General features: G+C 42.7%; 1 protein-coding gene across 3 annotated transcripts in view; it reads right to left on the reverse strand.

Moving 5' to 3' along the window:
* st8sia5 (ST8 alpha-N-acetyl-neuraminide alpha-2,8-sialyltransferase 5) overlaps window positions 1-16,298 on the reverse strand; it is a 44,740-nt gene that overhangs the window by 16,799 nt on the left and 11,643 nt on the right. For 2 of the 3 annotated variants that reach the window (XM_078417600.1, XM_078417517.1), the window contains exons 2-3: window positions 5,003-5,095; window positions 906-992 (exon numbers count right to left, since the gene is read on the reverse strand). In XM_078417600.1, coding sequence (XP_078273726.1) covers window positions 906-992; window positions 5,003-5,025 — 110 coding nt within the window. In that variant the 5' untranslated portion in view covers window positions 5,026-5,095. The remainder of the gene's footprint in view (window positions 1-905; window positions 993-5,002; window positions 5,096-16,298) is intronic. The other variant, XM_078417687.1, reaches the window with a different exon arrangement.

Consider the following 16,298-nt stretch of genomic DNA (forward strand, 5'->3'; position numbering starts at 1 on the left):
CGAATGTGGGAATTAATCACAGGTAACCAGGTTGAGGATACTATTGGTGCTGGACGTGACATCAGAACTCCATACCTTGGAGATTGCCACATCTTGCTTCACATCTTTGTCAGAGGTCCACAACTTTGGCCACTACTTCACCACAGTGTGCCAAATCTTTCTCTTGGCACAAAACATATTTGACATTCAACAAAGGGAGGCCTTTCGTCACTTTGGCTCTTTCCTGAATTTGTTTCTCTTTCTATGTAACGTTGCCCTATGAATTCCAGGTGCAGTTGACTGTACCTCTCAACCCCTACTGAGCCGAACCCTTTTACTCTCCATCCCTCTCACTCCTGCGGCTTCAGGTATATTTAGTTTTTATTTTGTTTAGAGATGCAGCATGGAAACAGGGCCTTCAGCCCACCGAGTCTGCACCGACCAGCGATCCTCGGACATTCGCGCTTTCCTACACACTAGGGAGAATTTACAACTTTTTACCAGAGCCAATTAACCTACAATCCTGTCCATCTCTGGAATGTGGGAGGTAACCGAAGCTCCCGGAGAAAACCCGTGCGGACACAGGGAGAACGTACAAACTCCGTGAAGAGAGCATCCGTGGTCAGGATTGAACCTGGGTCTCTGGCACTGTAAGGCAGCAACTCTACCGCTGCGCCACCGTGCCGTCCTACTTATCTTCCTCCATTGATGGAAATCATACTCTGTAACTTTTTTATATCTTCCCTATCTTTCAAACTATTTTCAAAATCTCTCTCCCTTCTCTTTATCCATCTATAATTCTCATATCATCCTTTTCTAAATTCACTGACGTGCTCCTTTCATACTATCTCTATCTTCACCAGCTTCTATTATCACCCCCCCCCCCCCCCCCCTTCCTTAGCTTCCCTGCTTGCTTATCAACTTACTTAAAAATGTTGGTCGCACTCTGGTTCCTTTCCCATTTACACAACTGCAGGGTCTTCCAACGCTCAAACAGCTCAGACTGCTTCACCCTGCAGAACAAAAGATCAAAGAACTAGATGAGGTCCGTGGGCAAAAGGTTCCCTTCATTGTCAGAACCATTCAAGTAAATGACATTTAATGAAGTTGATATAAGTGCCATGAATCTATGCTCTTCAATACTGTAAAATAAACTTACATCAAAGTGAATCTTTCCCTCCTTTTCAACAGAAAGATACTAACCAGAAACTAGGCCCAAAGTTTTCCTCAGCTTTGATTTCAATTTAACTCTTCAGATTGCCTGGAGGTTCTTTTTGATAAATATTTTTATTAAGCATAAGTACATATTAATAAATTATTATATCTTATACATTTCTATACTTTTTTTTTTTTTTTCAAAGAGGGAAAGATAGAGAAAAATAAAATTAAAATAAGAAGTCCAAATTGGTGAAATGAATGGAGTATTAAAAAAGTTATCCATCATTGGAGATATATCGATGATTTACAATTCATAATTCTTCCTCCATTCCATTATTCAGGCCTGGTTCAACAAAGTGACCATGTCCCTAGTCTGAATAAGCATCCACACTATACCAATGAAGCCACCTGAACAAGAGGAATAATTGTTTTGCCACTTGAGGTTAGGGATTAGAAATTACTCACTGAATGATCGTGGCAATAGCTTTAAGATTAGAGCCAGGTATTTCAGGACTAAGATGAAGAAATGCCTCCACATGTGGAGGCTAATAGACATTTAGAACACAAATAGTTTTGTTACTCATTTTAAATCGAAGCGTGATACAATGCTTATAATCAAAGGTATACAAGGATGTAGTACAAATAGCTTTACTTAAAGTTATGTTATAGATCTAACTGAATTAGTTTAGTTCAGTTTAGTTTAGAGATATAGCGAGCCCGCACAAACCAACACTAGGTTATCCTACACTCTAGGGACAATTTACAGAAGCCAATTAACCTACAGGCCTGCACGTCTTTGGAATGTGGGAGGAAACCGGAGCACCCGGACAAAACCCATGATTTAAAGACGATATGGCATAGATTTAAGGAGAGAGGGGTAATGTTTAAATGAGACATGCAGTTTCTTTACACAAAGAGTGGAGCGTGCCTGGAAAGCGCTGCCTGGGGTGGTGTTGAAGGCAGATACAATGATGGCATTTAGGAGGCTTTTAGGCACATGAATATGGAGGGATATGGATTAGAGATATGTGCAGGCAGATTTGTCCTTGGCATCATGTTCGGCAGAGACATAGTGGACTGAAGGCCCTGTTCCTGTTCTGAGGTGCTCTATGTTCTGCGTGAGAGGCACAGAGAGGGTAGGCAGTCAGAAACGCTCCCCGTGTTGGAAATGAAATGTCAAATACTAGAGGGCTTAGCTCCAAGATAGATTGGGATGGGAGGGGGGAGGGGGGTGCAGTTTTAAAGGAGAAGTGCAGGAAAGATTTGTTTACACAGAGAGTGATAGGTGCCTGAAACGTACTGCCAAGGTGGTGGTGGAGGCGGATATGATAGTGGCATTTGAGAGGCTGTCAGATAGGAACTTGATTATGTAGGAAATGGGGGGGATATGAATCACATGCAGGCAGAAGAGTTTTGTTTAATTTGGCATCATGTTCAGCACAGACTTTGTGGGATGAAGGGAAGGGCCTGGAGTGCTGTACTCTTCGATATTTTATGATGTTTGCAAGGTAGATTTTTGTTATACAATGAGTGGCAAGTACCTGGAACATGCTGCCAGGGGAGGTGGTGATAGCAGTAATGATAGCAATGTTTAAAAGAAATTTTGGCAGACACACAAGTAGGCAGGGACGAGATGGTTATGGACCATGTGCAGTAGATGGCATCAATTTATTTTGGCATCATGGTCAGCACAGACATGCTGGGATCTGTTCCTGTGCTGTCCTGCCCCATGCTCTATGGTCACATTTATATTTAGTGTCTTTGCTGTTTATTTTCCAACCACTTTTAGTATTTGAAATGGCTGCATTCTGGACCTGGTAAACTTTCACCTTTAATTTAGGCATCGTTTCAATGTCCACTTCAATCGTTATCCGCAAGTGCTCCAACAAGCCCCTTTATTTGTTTACTCGTTTTTCATGACATAGGCAGCAAATGGCAAGGCCAGTATTTATTGCCTGTTCTTAACTGAGCTTGAGATGGTGGTGAAGAGCCACCTTCTCAAACTACTGTGGTCAGGTGATGGTACTATTACATTGGGAGTTCCAGGATTTAAACCCAACTATGAAGAGGAAGGTGATGCTCTTCCATCAGAATGATGTACCATTAGAAGTGCAGGTTCTGGTGCTCCTATGAGCACAGAGCCTTCGAGTCATGCAGTGGGAAAACAGGCTCTTCGGCCCAACTTGCCCACATCGACCAACATGTCCAATCTACACTAGTTCCACCTGCCTGCATTTGGCCCATTTCCGTTGAAACCTATCCTATTCATGTACCTGGCTAATTGTTTCTTAAACATTGAAATAGTACCTGCTTCAATTGCCTCCTCCAGCACCTCGTCCCAAGCACCCACCACCCTTTGTATAAAACATTTATCCCTCAGGTTCCTAAACCTTTCCCCTCTCAACTTAAACCTATGTCCTCTGGTTGTAGATTTCCATACTCTGGGCAAGATATTCTGTGCATCTACTTGATCTATTCCTTTCATGATTTTGCACACTTCTATAAGATCACACCTTATCCTCCTGTGCTCCAAGGAATGAAGTCATAGCCTGCTCAACCTCTCCCTGTAGCTCAGGCCCTCAAATCCTGGCAACATCCTCATAAATTTTCTCTGCACCCTTTCCAGCTTCCAGCATGTTACCCATGTCCTTTTGGTTGGTACAAATCCTAGGTTTGGACGCACCCTTGGCAAATAACTGTGTGCATTTTGTAAATAGAACACTCAGCGGTTTGTTGAGGTGGAGAGACTGAATGTGTAGGGTAGTGTTTAGCAGGTAATTAAACAGGTGCTTTATCCTGGATGATGTGGAGCACTTTTAGTATTGTTGGAGACGCAGTCATTATGAAAATGGAGAGTGGTCCATCACACAGTGACTTATGTTTCATGGAAAGTGAAAAGGCTTTGGGATGTCAAAAGGTGTCACTTGTCAGTGGATACCCAGCTGTCAACCTGCTCCTCTTTGAGTCAGAGGACTTATGTAGGTGATACGATAAAACTTTATTCATCCCCGAAGGGAAATTGGTCTGCCGACAGTCACAACACACAAAGTACACAAAAACTTGAAATTAAAAGTGATAACAAAAAGAAAAATACAAGCAACCGTTGGCTGACTTCACCGGAACAAATGAACAAATGAACACAGACTTATCCCCTGGGCAGAGGATTCTAAACTAGAGTCCCCCCCACACCGGGTTCCCCTTTGTTCTCCCACCGTCCCCCCCACACCAGGTCCCCATTGTCTGATCCAGATGAGCTTCTGATTAATGGTGACTCTCTCAGATGTTGACAGTGGGGACACAGTGATAGACTCATACTCTAGATGGTGGAAGTGATAGAGATGGTTAGATTCTCTTGTGTTGGGGCATTGTCATTGGCATGGATGTTCATTGCCACAAACCAGTCTGTGTTGCCCTGTGTTGCCTAGATCTTGTGCATGCAAGTATGGACTGCTTCATTTTATGAGGAGATGGAATGAAACTTTATACAATCACCAGTGAATATTCCCACTTCTGATCTTTTTATATCTTTCATATGTTGTGGTATTTTGCTTTCACTAATTAAGCAATTTTTGTTTTTGACTTCTGCCTTTTCCTTACTTCGAAAAATAAGATGGCACTCCTTTTGTCTAAGTGATCCCCTGGTGCTGTTACCTATGGCCCCTTTGGTTAGCCTTTAGCCTGTGAGCTTCTGTTGATGCCCAGTCATTCGTGCTTCCTTTCATCTTTGCTAATCACTCTTGTTTGCTCCATTCCAGAGATTGCATTTGATCACTTCAATTCACATGGCTTTTTATTTAAGCTTATCTTAATTTGAATCACTATACTAATCCATGGTGCCTCTGCCTTCCAGGTCACAATGACTCACATGGAAAGTACCTTCACCTCCATGATTTCATTACGCAGCTTCCAACATGTTGAGGAGTTGTATTCGAACCGACCTTCCTGCAACTCGAAATACCTGAGGCAAACAAAAATATTAGCTTTAATAAACAAATTCACCCATCACAATTCCATCAACAAATTTTCTGAAATTCTGCAATTTGTTTCTCTGCAGAAACTGCAATCAGAGGAGGAAGAAGGGGGCGACTGTTGCAATCTTAGAGCCGGTGCCTCACATCTCCAATGATCGTCAACTTGGGTACTGTCAGTGTGAAATTTGTACATTCTCCTTATGACTGCAAATATATCTTTCTAATGCTCTGGTTTCATCCCACAAGCCAAAGATATTCAGTTTGGTGGGTTAGTTGGCCACTGCGAATTGACCCTAGTATGTAGGTCAATGGTAGAAGCTGGGGAGATTTACGAGGAGAACAGAATGGGATTGATGTGTAGGATTAATGTGAATGGGTGGTTGACGGTTGACAGGGAATTGTTGGGCCGAAGGGCTTGTAGATAGTTTTGTTTTTGTGTTGTACGATTCTAAGAAATAGAACATTTGTAGAATGTGTCAGAGCTTGGAAATGCAATGCTAAGAATAAGGAGTCGGCCATTTAGGACTGAGAGGAGGAAAAACTTTTTCAGCCAGAGTTGTAAATCTATGGAATTCTCTGCCACAGAAGGCAGTGGAGGTAAATTCGCTGGATGTTTTCAAGAGAGAGTTAGATTTAGCTCTTAGAGCTAAACAAATCAAGGGACATGGGGATAAAGCAGGAACGGGGTACTGATTTTGGATGATCAGCCATGATCATATTGAATGGGGGCGCTGGCTCGAAGGGCCAAATGGCCTCCTCCTGCACCTATTTTCTATGTTTCTTTGAACTGGAGAACAGGATTCCCTTTGCAGTAAGTTTCCAACATTCAAGAACGCTCTGCAAAGGCAATCAATTAAGACAAATGCTTCCCAATGTAGAATCAGTAACAGCTTTTGAATTCATGCATAGAATATCACAGCACAGGCTAAAATGCATAGTCCAGCTCGTTTGGGAGCAAGAAATGGAATCTCAGGATATTAAATCAATAAATCCCAACACAGTCCATCATCCTCCTCAACATTATTCTTGAAGTATAGAGCATATCAGAGCAGATTTAAAGATAGAGTCAAGGAGAGAGGTAGGATGTTATTTTTAGAGACAGGATGTTATATTTAATGTCCTCTATCTTTTCATATATCACTATCCTTGCTGTTCTTTTCAATATTCTTCCTTTTCTTGACCTTTCTTGCTGTAGTATTAGCAGCATTAGATTCCAACATTTATCAGAATCGAGTCCTGTGCTTGGTTACATTAGCTTTGTTCTTGCCTACCCATCAAGAAAGGCCCTGAAAGTATTGACTTTTCTTTGGCAGGAAAGGGCAGTATTGTACCTGCTGATTGCACATATTATTCATGGCCTTTAAATAGAACATCTCTTGTCTCTATTTCATTGGTTAGTACAGTGCCCTCCATAATGTTTGGAGCAAAGACCCATCATTTATTTATTTGCCTCTGCACTCCACAATTTGAGATTTGTAATAGAAAAAAATCACATGTGGTTAAAGTGCACATTGTCAGATTTTAATAAAGGCCATTTTTATACATTTTGGTTTTACTATGTAGAAATTACAGCTGTGTTTTTACATAGTCCCCCCATTTCAGGGCACCAGAATGTTTGGAACACATGGCTTCACATGCTTCACTTGCTCAGGTGTGTTTAATTGCCTCCTTGATGCAGGAATAAGAGAGCTCTCAGCACCTAGTCTTTCCTCCAGTCTTTCCATCACACTTGGAAATTTTTATTGCTATTTATCAACACGAGGACCAACGTTGTGCCAATTAAAGTCAAAGAAATCATTATGAGATTGAGAAACAAGAATAGAACTGTTAGAGACATCAGCCAAACCTTAGGCTTACCAATATCAACTGTTTGGAACATCATTAAGAAGAAAGAGAGCTCTCTTTTTCCACAGATTTACAACTCTCTGGCTGAAAAAGATTTTCCTCATCTCTGTTCTAAATGGTCTACCCCTTATTCTTAAACTGTGGCCCCTGGTTCTGGTCTCCCCCGACATTGGGAACATGTTTCCTGCCTCTAACGTATCCAATCCCTTAATATTAAGGGACTATTAAGGGATTGGATACGTTAGAGGCAGGAAACATGTTCCCAATGTCGGTTGAGTCGAGAACCAGGGGCCACAGTTTAAGAATAAGGGGTAGACCATTTAGAACAGAGATGAGGAAAATCTTTTTCAGTCAGAGAATTGTAAATCTGTGGAATTCTCTGCCTCAGAAGGCAGTGGAGGCCAATTCTCTGGATGCTTTCAAGAGAGAGCTAGATAGAGCTCTTAAAGAAAGCAGAGTCAGGGGGTATGGGGAGAAGGCAGGAACTGATTGAGAATGATCAGCCATGATCACATTGAATGGTGGTGCTGGCTCAAAGGGCCGAATGGCCTACTCCTGCACCTATTGTCTATTGTCTATTGGTGAGCTTACTAATCGCAAAGGGACTGGCAGGCCAAGGAAGTCCTCCACAGCTGATGACAGAAGAATTCTCTCTATAATAAAGAAAAATCCCCAAACACCTGTCCGACAGGTGTTTGGGGATTTTTCTTTATTATAGAGAGAATTGGCCTCCACTGCCTTCTGAGGCAGAGAATTCTGCAGTGACTAGTGGGGTACCGCAAGGCACAGTGCTGGGACCCCAGCTATTTACAATATATATTAATGATTTGGACAAGGGAATTGAATGCAACATCTCCAAGTTTGCAGATGACACGAAGCTGGGGGGCAGTGTTAGCTGTGAGGAGGATGCTAGGAGGTTGCAACGTGACTTGGATAGGTTAGGTGAGTGGGCAAATGCATGGCAGATGCAGTATAATGTGGATAAATATGAGGTTATCCACTTTGGTGGCAAGAACAGGAAAGCAGACTATTATCTGAATGGTGGCCGATTAGGAGAAGGGGAGATGCAACGAGACCTGGGTGTCGTGGTACACCAGTCATTGAAAGTAGGCATGCAGGTGCAGCAGGCAGTGAAGAAAGCGAATGGTATGTTGGCATTCATAGCGAGAGGATTTGAGTATAGGAGCAGGGAGGTTCTTCTGCAATTGTACAGGGCATTGGTGAGACCACACCTGGAGTATTGCGTACAGTTTTGGTCTCCTAATCTGAGGAAAGACATTCTTGCCATAGAGGGAGTACAGAGAAGGTTCACCAGATTGATTCCTGGGATGGCAGGACTTTCATATAAAGAAAGACTGGATAGACTCGGCTTGTACTCGCTGGAATTTAGAAGATTGAAGGGGGATCTTATAGAAACTTACAAAATTCTTAAGGGGTTGGACAGGCTAGATGCAGGAAGATTGTTCCCGATGTTGGGGAAGTCCAGAACAAGGGGTCACAGTTTAAGGATAAGGGGGAAGTCTTTTAGGACCGAGATGAGAACGTTTTTTTTCACACAGAGAGTGGTGAATCTGTGGAATTCTCTGCCACAGAAGGTAGTTGAGGCCAGTTCATTGGCTATATTTAAGAGGGAGTTAGATGTGGCCCTTGTGGCTAAAGGGATCAGGGGGTATGGAGAGAAGGCAGGTACAGGATACTGAGTTGGATGATCAGCCATGATCATATTGAACGGCGGTGCAGGCTCAAAGGGCCGAATGGCCTACTCCTGCACCTATTTTCTATGTTTCTATGTTTCTATGACAGATCAGAAACAGTCTTCAGGGGACAGGTGTGGATTTGTCAATGACTACTGTCCACAGAAGACATCATGAACAGAAATACAGAGGGTACACTGCAAGATGCAAACCACCGCAAAAATAGGATGGTGTGGTGGATCAGGCCACTCCTCGGGTCAGCCCCCTCGTTACGTGACGGACAGGTGAAAGGAGTTAAAAGCCAGACCAAGGGAAGGCGTGGATCATCCCTTGGAGAACTACGCTGTGGGCCAGATTACAGTTTGCCAGGAAGTACTTAAAAGAGCAACCACAGTTCTGGAAAAAGATCTTGTGGACAGATGAGACGAAGATTAACGTATATCAGAGTGATGGCGAGCAAAGTATTGGAGGAGCGAAGGAACTGCCCAAGATCCAAAGCATACCACCTCATCTGTGAAACACGGTGGTGGGGATGTTATAGCCTGAGCATGTGTGGCTGCTGAAGGTACTGGCTCACTTATCGTCATTGATGATACAACTGCTGATGCATAGTAGCATAATGAATTCTGAAGTGTATCGACACATCATATCTGCTCAAATTCAAACAAATGCCTCAAAACTCATTGGCCAACGGTTCATTCTACAGCAAGACAATGATTGCAAACATACTGCTAAAGCAACGAAGAAGTTTTTCAAAGCTAAAAAATGGTCAATTCTTAAGTGGCCAAGTCAATCACATGATCCAAACCCAATTGAGCATACTTTTTATATGCTGAAGAGAAAACTGAAGGGGACTAGCCCCCAAAACAAGCATAAGCTAAAGATGGCTGCAATACAGACCTGGCAGAGCATCACCAGAGAAGATACCCAGCAACTGGTGATGTCCATGAATCGCAGATTTCAAGCAGTCATCGCATGCAAAGAATATGCAATGAAATACTAAACATGATTACTTTCATTTACATGATATTGCTGTGTTCCAAACATTATGATGCCCTGAAATGGGGGGACTATGTATAAACTGCCGGAATTTCGTCATCATGAAACCAAAATGTATAAAAATGGCCTTTATTAAAATCTGACAATGTGCACTTTAACCACATGTGATTTTTTTCTATTACAAATCCCAAATTGTGGAGTACAGAGGCAAATAAATAAATGATGGGTCTTTGTCCTAAACATTATGGAGGGCACTGTAACTCGCATTGGTTATACTCCAAACCTGCAACAATATAATATTTCACTGCCTCTCGAAGTATGTTCAGCTGAATCCTTAAACAGAGGACCATGAAGATTTGCCAGCAGAGTCAATGCCTTTATATGCCCATCAATGCATATGGATTGTACATGGCATCTGTTCTGCTCTGATCATAGTTATTCAGACTTAGTCCTGATAGTTCCAGCAGCACATTATCTGCCCTGAAAGAATGAACACTAACCATAAGACACTTATCAGCCCAGAATGTAAGGCAATCTCAATCAATGGCCATTGACACTGTGTAAAACTGACAGCGGCTTCCAATATTTACACGTGCACAATTAAACATGGAAAGCAGGAGCTGCTGCCAATGATATGCTGCTCCTCCGCAGAATGTGATTTTCCTGCCTTCGTAAAAGCAGCCAACAGGGACTTAACATGGAGTTTAAATTACCTGGGCATTACACTCCTTGTACACGTCAATGAAAATGTTGAACATTGTTGGGAAGATGTTGATTGAATTACCTGCTTCCTTTTGCAGAGGAACTATTCACAGGGTCAAAGCATGGATTCTGACCATTATGACCCACCAACAATAACAGACAGATCCAGGAAACATGTCAAGAGCAGCAGTTCCTTTGATCATGAAGTCGGCAGAATATCATGTCAAACAATTTCATGATGGCTGCAAGACTCCACAGTCAAGGAGGGCCTTCTTCCAAAAGCTATAAAAGCAGTCAGGAGTAGCAGATTTTAATGCTGTACTAATTCATGCAGAGTAACCACTCTAGTTATAACGTCTACTCATGCAGAGTGCACACCACAGTCTGTGAATAACAGAGGGGGAGGGGATGAATGTTCAGGATGGTAGCTATGAAGCCAATCAGGGGCTGCTTTGTTCTAGGTGACATTGATATCGTGAACGTTTTTAGAGGCATTCATTTGTGGCAGGAGCAGCATATTCCATACATACCTTGGCCTATTAAATTCCCCTGAACTAGTTCAAGTGGTCAGATTTTTTTAATATTTAAAGCTCTGTCCGGAAGCAATGGAACATCAAAGTAACTGAACACTGCCTCCAGCTTCTGCAATCATATTACAAGGTCGTGCGAGGTGTAGATTCTGCCTGGATGAATTACAATTCTGTACACGTCTTTAGTTGCAGATGATCTTCCTCAGTGTGCATTGGATCCAAAAGCATTAAAACCCAATGATAGGTTCGTCCTATGGGGCGAGCTGCATTGCTGACAAACTTCTGAGAAAAGGCATGTGAATGTGATAAATGGGCTGGTTGCAGATTACATGAGAAGCATTAGCCGAACCTGCCTTGGGTTCGGGCAGATCAATTCTATTTTTAAAATATAACACAGATGTAATCAAACTGAAGCCAGACAAAGACGTTAGAAGGAGCAGAAGGTTATACTGAGAGTTAAACGGAATGAGGCTTGAGAGGAGCTTTAACACTGGCATAGACCTCTTGGGCTGAACAGCCTGGGTCTGTGCTGTATGTTCTTTTCACTACTGTGGAAAGTCAGTTTTCTCTCTATCACATCTGACACTGTTTATTCTGTATGATCATGTAGTACCTTCGGTCTATGTGCTACCTTTCTAACTTAGTAGACAATAGACAATAGGTGCAGGAGTAGGCCATTCGGCCCTTCGAGCCAGCACCGCCATTCAATGTGATCATGGCTGATCATTCTCAATCAGTACCCCGTTCCTGCCTTCTCCCCATACCCCCTGACACTGCACAGATACAAATGCATCAAAAATCAAGCATATTTACACCACAGGAGACTGTACTATATAGAAGCCTTTATCACAAATCACACAGGAAAATCCAGGCCAACATTTAAAAACCCATCGCACCATCATCCCACCTTCCACCACTAAAACCAACAACTCTGTAATACCTCCCTGCCCCCCCCCCCCCCCCCAACAAAAACTCCTTTTACTTTGTTTTAAAGTATTCAGAGACATGGTTTCATTATCGAGAGCATAGCATCAAGAGCACCAACATCAAGAGTTATTGTGGAGGAGGTGTTGTTATCTATTCTCAATGATTGTGGTCTGTCATTTAGAAAGTTGAGGATCCAGTGGTAAAACGAGGGGGGGGGGGGGGGATTCTGACTCCTAGATCCAGGAGTATGGAGATGATTTTGTATGTGATTATGGTATTAAAGGCATAGCTATGTCAATAAATCGGAGTCTAACATAAGTTTTCTTCATTCCTATTCCAGTATTGGTGCCAGTATCCTGGAAAGGAAACCCTTTAATGGCATTACTTTTTCATTATTCCTATTTTGCATATATTTGTTTTGATAAATCCACATACCCGATGCAGTATCCAATGACATGGAAAGCAATTTGTTAAGTTGCATCACAGCTTGGTTTTGGAAACAGCTTGCCCAAGACCGCACAAAATTGCAGAGTTGTGGATGAAGCCCAGTCTATCACATAGACCAGAATTCCTACCATTGACTCCACCTACACTTCACGCTGTCTCAGAAAAGCAACCAACATAACCCCAGACCTTTTTTCATCCAGGTCGTTCCTTCTCCCCTCTCCCATCAGGCCAAAGATACAAAAAGTTGAAAGCTCACACCACCAGACTCAGAAATAACTTCTTCCCCTCCGTTATCATACATCTGAATGGTCCTTCCATAAGCTAGGGAATGCTCGACCTCATTGCACACATTAGACTTTGTCTCTGGAACTGTGAAAATGATGAGAACAATATTCCTCACTTTGTATCTTTGCCTTTGCTCTACTTTTGGTTCTTGAGTTTGGCTTGATTTTATTTATGTATATTAGCTGATTTGATTGGATTGCGTGCAAAACACATCTTTTCACTGTATCTCAGGACAAAGAGTCGTAGAACCATACTGCATGGAAACAGGCCCTTCGGCCCAACTTGCCCAAGCCGACCAACTTCCCCCATTTACACTTGTCCCACCTGTCCCTCATTTGACAATAATAAACCTAAACCTAATATGCTTTAAGATATTATCTTAACTTCCAGTGCAGGCATTTAAATCCATCACTGCTTTGAAGCCCACAAGGCACAATTCTGACAGGCACCACATAAGATAAATTTTGGGGGGAAAAATTGGCTTTTGAACATTTGGCTCAGAGTCTGAGTTCTGTGTATGTTTTATAACTCAGTGGGAATGTGCAGAAAAGATGATGAAAGTTCTTCCAGTGGTATGGAACCCACCCTAAAGCGTTAATTAATAGCCAAGTACAGTTGTAAATTGGAGCAACAACTATGTAGTGTGTACCATGTTTGAATTTGACCATTCATTATGCTCTCTTTCCAAACTAATTTACAAAGGTCTGTAAAAAGCAGTCTTCATAGAAAAGCATTTTCTTTCCTTGATTTGTACAAGCACTTTGGCCCAGATCTGGAAGTAAAAATATCAGAGGCATAAGAATGTAAATCAAAAAACGTATTGATGTTGCTTGTGCAGTTAAACACAGATATTAGGAGGTTGGTGTCCAAGGTGATTTACGCTCTTACAAGCTTTGCTGTGCCAGGATTGCAGCAAGATATGTGGCATTGATGCACATAAAGGGCATAAAACAGTGCTGGGTAAAAGAGGGAGGCCACTTGGTAAGTAGTGGAGGCTCCTTCGGGATGGAGGAGAAACATAGAAACATAGAAAATAGGTGCAGGAGCCCTTCGAGCCAACACCGCCATTCAATAGGATCATGGCTGATCAACGAAAATCAGTACCCCGTTCCTGCTTTCTCCCCATATCCCTTGATTCCGTTAGCCCTCAGAGCTATATCTAACTCTCTCTTGAAAACATCCAGTGAATTGGCCTCCACTGCCTTCTACGGCAGAGAATTCCACAGATTCACCACTCTCTGGGTGAAAATGTTTTTCCTCATCTCAGTCCTAAATTGGGACCCCTGGTTCTGGACTCCCCCAACATCAGGAACATTTTTCCTGTATCTAGCCTGAGCAATCCCTTAAGAATTTTATATGTTTCTATAAGATCCCCTCTTATCCTTCTAAATTCCAGTGAATACAAGCCCAGTCGACCCATTCTTTCATCATATATCAGTCCCTCCATCCCGGGAATTAACCTGGTGAACCAATGCTACACTCCCTCAATAGCAAGAATGTCCTTCCTCAAATTAAGAGACTAAACCCTGTTCCTACTAAAGGGCTTCTTCTGAGGTTAAGTTCTCCATAAAATACCCTATGCCATTCTGAGCATAACTGTTAAACACTTTGAGAGGAATATAGGCTGTCTCCAGAGGTTTTGAATCTCTCTTTGAGGTGTCTGCTTATAAATTGGGTGGGCCTTTAGGTAGCATCTGACTATAAACCTCAGTTGGGTGTGCTCGGTGGTTTTTTAAAAAAATGATTGTCACACAGTAGTCATTTTTAGTGCCTGGGAACTCCAGTTTATTTTGGGAATGCTCAAACTCACATTACACAATGACAGATGTCATGAGATGAGCATCAGACGCAAGGTGTGAACAGAGATGCTTGTTGCAATTTCACAACTTCACCCCAAAACTATTCTTCTTCTTATTAAGCCCTTGGCTCCTCGAGGAAGCATTGGCCATTGACAAATGTCCTCCACCTCACACTACCTAGTAAACTATACCTAGTGGGATTTACATCAGGGTACATCAATTTTGCAAAACATGTGATCCGGTTTTCTGATAATGTGATACTTGCAGCATTTTCCAATTTTAGATCAGATTTCCAGTATCTGCAGTGTTTTGTTTTACTTCCAAAGTTCTTAACTGACTGCAACGCCTTTGAAATATCCCAAGGTGCTGTACCATTAAATAGATCAGAAACACAATTTTTAGAAAATATATTTGTTTTCAAGCATCCATCCAAATATATTAACAAATCTTTGATCTTTTTTTTCACTGAGACAATATCCTGAAATCTCATCTAATGCCATTGCTTGAATCTCATCAGTACCATATTCAACATGAAAGGCCATTCTCAAGGCATAGAGTCATACAGCATGGAAACAACCCCTTCAGCCCAACTTGCCCATGCTGACCAAGATGCCCCATCTGCACTAGCCCTTCCTGCCCACGTTTGGCCCATTTTCTTCTAAACCTTTCCCGTACATGTACCTGCCCAAATGTCTTTTAAATGTTGTTATAGTACCTGTGGCAACTACCTCCTCTGGCACCTCATTCCATATACCCACCCTCCATCCGTGTGAAACATTTGCCCTCAGCTTCCTCTTAAAGGTCGGCACGGTGGCGCAGCAGTAGAGTTGCTGCCTTACAGCGAATGCAGCACCGGAGACTCAGGTTCGATCCTGACTACGGGCACCGTCTGTACGGAGTTTGTACGTTCTCCCCGTGACCTGCGTGGGTTTTCTCCGAGATCTTCGGTTTCCTCCCACACTCCAAAGACATACAGGCACGTAGGTTAATTGACTGGGTAATATGTTCAAAAAAATTGTCCCTAGTGTGTGTAGGATAGTGTTAATGTGCGGGGATCGCTGGGCGGCGCGGACTCAGTGGGCCGAAGGGCCTGTTTCCGCGCTGTATCTCTAAATCCAAAAAAATCTAAAAAATCTAAATCTAAAAAATCTTAACCTTCCCCCTCTCACCTTAAACCTATGTTCTCTGGTTCTTGATTCCCCTGCACCCTAAAAAAACTAGGGTGCATTCAACCTATCTATTCCCCTCATGATCTTATACACCTCAAAAGATGATCACGTAGCCTCCTATTCTCCAAGGTCTAAAGCCCCAACCTCTCCCTATAGCTCAGGCCCTCAAGTCCTGGTAACATGCTCGTAAATGTTCTCTGCACTCTCTTCAACTTAACACCATCCTTTCTATAGCGGGGTGACCAAAATACTCCAAATGTGGTATACAAAACACACCAATGTTGTGTACAATTGTAACACAACATCCCAACTATGATACCAAAGTCGATTAGACAAAAACAAAATCGCTACCTTTCCAGCAATGTCCACATCCTAAGAATTCATTGTGTGTGTGCACCATTGATCACCCTTTATTTGAAAACTAGACCAAGTGGACCCGTTGGGTCCAAACCTCTCCTGCAGTGGTGGAGCACCCTCTCCTCCCCCCTGCCCCCTTCCTCCCTCCTCCCCCTTCCTCCTTCTTCCCTCCCCCTCCCTCTTCCCCCCTCCCCCTCCCCCATCCCCCTCAACCGCCCTTATCCTCCCTCCTCCCCCTCACTCCCTCCCCCCCTCCCCCCACACTCCTCCCTCCCTCCCTCCCTCCCTCTCCCCTCCTTAGGAGATAGATTTAAACTTTAAAATGTGAGTAACTTTAAAAATATTACACTAATTTCAATGAAACTTCTTCCATTAGCACCAAAGGGACATTGGGGACGATGATGAAGACATTGTGAGTAAGGTGGGCATAAAATTG

The sequence above is a fragment of the Rhinoraja longicauda genome, chromosome 1 (assembly GCF_053455715.1).
Source record: "Rhinoraja longicauda isolate Sanriku21f chromosome 1, sRhiLon1.1, whole genome shotgun sequence".
NCBI lineage: Eukaryota > Metazoa > Chordata > Chondrichthyes > Rajiformes > Arhynchobatidae > Rhinoraja > Rhinoraja longicauda.